The 4,845-nt window shown below is 43.1% G+C and overlaps 1 protein-coding gene across 1 annotated transcript; it reads right to left on the minus strand.

Moving 5' to 3' along the window:
- Window positions 1–1,024: 1,024 nt before the first annotated feature.
- Window positions 1,025–2,005, minus strand: LOC149181361 (uncharacterized). The gene has a single exon (XM_089414165.1). It carries the CDS (start codon window positions 2,003–2,005, stop codon window positions 1,025–1,027), a length of 981 nt encoding a protein of 326 aa, XP_089270291.1.
- Between the last annotated feature and the right edge of the window lie 2,840 nt (window positions 2,006–4,845).

Genomic DNA, 4,845 nt, shown 5'->3' on the forward strand with positions numbered 1-4,845 from the left:
ATAAAAAGCCCGGAGGCTCTTTGGAATCTTTCAAGAATATCTTTTAAACACAACCACGACATTCTACATAGCATTGCAAATAAGAGCACATCATCAACGAAAAGGTTGTGAGAGATGAAGTTTTGCCTGCAAATCTTGATAGGCTTGCATCTGTTTTCAGCGACCGCCATGTTGATGTGGATGCTTAGAGAGTTCATGGCCAGAATGAATAAAAGAGGCGATAGGGGGCATCCCTGACGCAAACCTCTCTCAGCTTGAAAATAAGGAGAGGGAATACCATTAATAATGACTGCATAGTTAACATTCTCTACGCAAGCCATGATCCATCGGATGGCATTGGATTTCAAACCAATATTAGCCAGAAGACATTCCATATACCCCCAATCTAAGCAGTCGAATGCTTTCTGCAAGTCTATTTTCATGATGGCCGCTTCTGTGTTTTGAGAAAACATAGAGAACAGGCACTCCTGTGTATTAGCCACTGCATCCAAAATATTGCGGCCCTTCAGGAAAGCATGTTGGTCCTTTGATAAAAAGGAGGCCAGAGTACCTTTTATTCTTTCAGCAATGATTTTAGTGATGATCTTGAAAGAGATGTTGCATAATGATATCGGTCTGAAATCATGAAAAGATTCTGCCTCTCCCTTTTTCGGAATTAAGGCAATCAAGGTGGAAGAAATGATATGGTGAATGCTGCCAGACATCCTAGACGCTTCCACCATCCTCAGCAGATCATGCTTGATGAGGTCGAAAAAGTGGGTGAAAAATTCGATTGTCCAGCCATCGGGGCCTGGGCTCTTATCTTTCTTAAAGGACTTCAAAGTTCCAAGAAGCTCGTTCCCCATGACAGGTCGGAACAGGGCCTCATTCTTTTCCTCATCAAACATCTAGGGAACCACTTCAATTCCCCACAAGATGTCCTGGAAAGTAACATCTAAACTTCTACTGAATTGTCTCTTAAAATGTCTTACAGCCTCCTTTGTGATGTCCTGTTGGGAAATAAGAAAGCTTCCATTTCCATCGCTTATCTTCTAGATGGTGTTTTTCTCACGTCTGGCATTTGCATATTTATGAAAAACGTCATGTTCTTATCACCTTCTTTGAGCCATAATGCTCTGCTTTTAAGCCTCCAAAGAGATTCCTCCTGCTTCAGCAAATTATATTTTTTCCTTTCAAGCTCTCTTATGCTGCATTTCATGCTGAAGGAGCACGAGCTGGCATCTGACAATTTTAAAATGCTATCCAGCTCCTGTTGCACTGTCTGAAGATCCTGCCTATCTTTTTTCCTTTTTTCAGTTTTCCATTTCTTCACCAGCTTTCTCATGGCGGCCATCTTATCTCTAAATGTAAAAAAAGGGGGGGGAATAGCTTTATCTGTTAGTTCTTTCCATGCCTTAGAGATGTGCTCATTAAAGGCCGGGTCCTGTAATAGAGTTCTATTGAATTTGAATGGATACCCCATTCTGAAGCTTTTTTCCCGCCAGGATAAAAGAATAGGCCTGTGATCAGAGACAAGTATATTCCCCACTGATGAAAGAGGCATGCCCATATTATCTATGATGCTGATATGCACTAAAAACCGGTCAATTCTTTTTGCGATATAGGCATTATCAGTTCTGCCATTTACCCATGTTGGCTTCATTTCCGATGGGACAATATCCACCAAATTCTTATTTAGAATCTCGAGCTTTATGCTATCTGCGAGCGAGTCTTTTTTCTTACAGCTACCCCAACATTCCTCCGAGCTCAATGTTATATTTAAGTCACCTGCAATGATCAGGTGTTCAATATCAAACATATCTGAGGCGAAGAACCTTTCCCAAAAGGGAGCTCTATTCTTATAAGGCGCATAAATGTTTAAGATGTTTATAGGGAAATCTTTGCCCCTAATGGAGGCCGAAATGATGATTCCTGCAAAACACCTATATGCTTTAGCTTTGATCCGATGAGGATCCCATAGAGTTGCTAAGCCTCCTGACAGACCTCTTGCCTCTGTGGCCACCATGTACCATGATGGAAACATTTTCCTAAAGTAAGAAATGGAAGCCTCGCGACTGTGCATAGTTTCTTGGATAAGTATTATTCCCGGCTTGGCAGAGTAAAAGAAATTCTTCAGCGTTAGGAATTTGGGGTTAACGCCAAGACCCCTAATATTTAGAGAGATAATAAAAGTCATTTGGAAGATTGACCAGCCGCGCTTGCTCTAAGAGGCTGTGAATCCGTCATACCATAGATAGGAACATCAACCAAAGAAAGGTTCCTGACCCCACTGTCTGTGACAATAGTCCTTCCTCTAAAATGCCTGCTGCCACCTCTACTCTTTTTTCGAACAGTTATATTCTTTGCAGAGTCCGGGCTTATGAAGGGAGAGGCCTGGTTCCTAGGTTTGTGGATAGTTAAAGGCTCCAATTCTAGGGACTTTCTGCTGAGAAGAAAATCCAGATCACTGTCAGATGGGTTGACTGGAGATGAAACAGGGGAATTGACAGGGGTGACAGACACACATGGATCTTTTCCTTTTATATGAGATAAAATATTCTTATCGGGAGTTGGAGAGGAAGACGAAATGGGGATGGGATGAGATCCCAAAGAAAAATCCTTTACCTGCATGGGAACAGGGGAGGGGACGGCTGTGTGTTCCCTTGGTTCCGGAATGGGAGGGCAGTGAAATTCAGAGGGTCTGCTCTTTAGAGGGCCGTCATTTTTGACGGGGCTACCAGGTTTGGATTCTGGAAACAGAGAGATGTCCTGAGGTAATATCCGTTGAGGTGTAGATACCTTGGGGTGTTGCTCAACCAGCGGCTCTGTGGAGGATAAACTGGCTGACGAGGAATGTCTCCTCCCCTTTCGTTGAAAGAACCTGCTTTTGAGAATCTTATGCTGAGGACAGTTTTTTATGAGGTGGCCTGTTTTATGGCATGCTGTGCATCTGAACGGGATGCCCCAAAAGTCCAATCTTTGTTTAATTTTCTAATCCCTCCAGGCGATCTCGATGTGGTCTGGATATCCCCCCTATAGGATTTTTCTATGAGGATCCAGGCTATCCTCTTATCCTTTTCTCCCAGACACCATGGATCTACATAGACATATCTGCCGATTGAGTTGCCTATCTCCTCGAGGGTTTCCTTGGACCACAACTCTAAAGGAATGTTTGGAAGTTTTACCCAAATGAGGTTATTAGAGGGCGTGTTTTTCAGCAGATCATATCCGATGTACCACCTATAAAGAGCGAGGAAGCTCCTTCTAAATACCCACGGGCCTCTGAGGATAGCCTCGATATCAATAGCATTTAGGAAATGGAAACAATACCACTCCTTCATAAGGTTTGATATAATAGGGGTATATCCTATCACAGGTTTCCAATGGGTTGCAATCCATTTCCTCATCTCAGCGTCATTCATTTCAGGGAAATGCCACCTCCCTATAAGGGCAAGATTCTGTAAGCTTTCAATTCTTTTTGTCAAGTAGACACTATCGAGCTTGATTGCTGATGGCAGAGCCGTGGTTTTAACAGGATTTTGAGACTTGTTATAGCAGTCCAGGTGCTCGTGGAGGTCGATTTTCTTCCGATTCGAGCTATCTCCTATTTGAGATAAATGACGTGTCCTTTCCCTGTCAGCATTCTTAAAAGATGGTTTTACGACCATGTCGTCCAGGGTTTATTGCCAAGCTCTCTCAGCCTCCATAGTGGCCCGAATCAAAGCCTCCGTGGCAGATGCATCGGACCCACCTTCCACACGCATCCAAGAAGTCTTTCCTTGGATTTAGCGATATTTTAGTCAGATTACTGATCTGGATTAGCACAGGTACTTAAAAGCCCTCTGACATCCGTCAGAAGGAAGAGCCTGGATAAAATAAAAGCCTGAAGAGGGAAAGTGTGTGGAATGGAACTGATCTGACAGCAGGAAGGCATATAGAATAATCGAGAGATCAAAGAGGACAGAGGAAGGACACCTCCTAAAATAAAAGCGAGGACTAGCACAGGGTAGGCCAGCAGAAAGGCTCAGAAACTTACATAATATGTGACGACAACAGACCGTCAATTAGACCACAAAAGGGATGTTCCTAGGAAATTGTAGATACGGAGGTACATGATAGAAGATTTAAGAACAACATTTTCCAATCCCAATGACATTTTGAAAACTCATGAGAAAGTCGGAAAAAGAAACCGGCCACCGAAAAAAATTTCCGGCATAGGGAGGAGAGGTTGTGTCCAGTTAGGAGTCGAGGCCAGGACTTCAGAGGATTCGAAGCCAAGACTTCAGGGCAAACTAGAATGATGGAGTATTGTTGCATGTAAAACAACAACAGTATACCTTAAAGACACACCACCATTGACCTATTCTGAATCTTATGTCTGAGCATGGCTTGTAGATTACTATGAATTTCCTGATATTTTGAAGAAAGACCTTAAACATCTTGATGCAGTCTAAAGAAAGTTTCCTGTATTGTGAAGTCCTAAACGTAGATGGCCAGAAAGAAAATATCCAGATATTCTAGATATAGACATTCATGGAATATAACCATAAAAAACACAGTTGCATTGATTTCATAAAATGAAACTCAATACGTGTTCAGGAAGCAAAAACTTACATAATGGGGAGTAGGGTACTAACCTTTACAGAGAGTGAAACCCACGAGCGAGAGCGCCGAAGACCGCGTGCGAATAGCAGCACCATTCCAACCGCAAAACGAGCGAGAGGGCGTGGACTATATTGTGCACAAGGCCAGCATTAGGACGTAAGGCATGAAGTGTAAGCAAGAAACTCCCCTGTCCAGACACAGGGAAGAAGGAAAGCCGCGAGCGACTGAAGCCGGGGTGATTTATAAGAGTAATAGGCCCTT

This window comes from Pinus tabuliformis, chromosome 3_2 (genome assembly GCF_031772625.1).
Source record: "Pinus tabuliformis cultivar Carrire ecotype Pingquan chromosome 3_2, CPIR1, whole genome shotgun sequence".
Classification (NCBI taxonomy): domain Eukaryota; kingdom Viridiplantae; phylum Streptophyta; class Pinopsida; order Pinales; family Pinaceae; genus Pinus; species Pinus tabuliformis.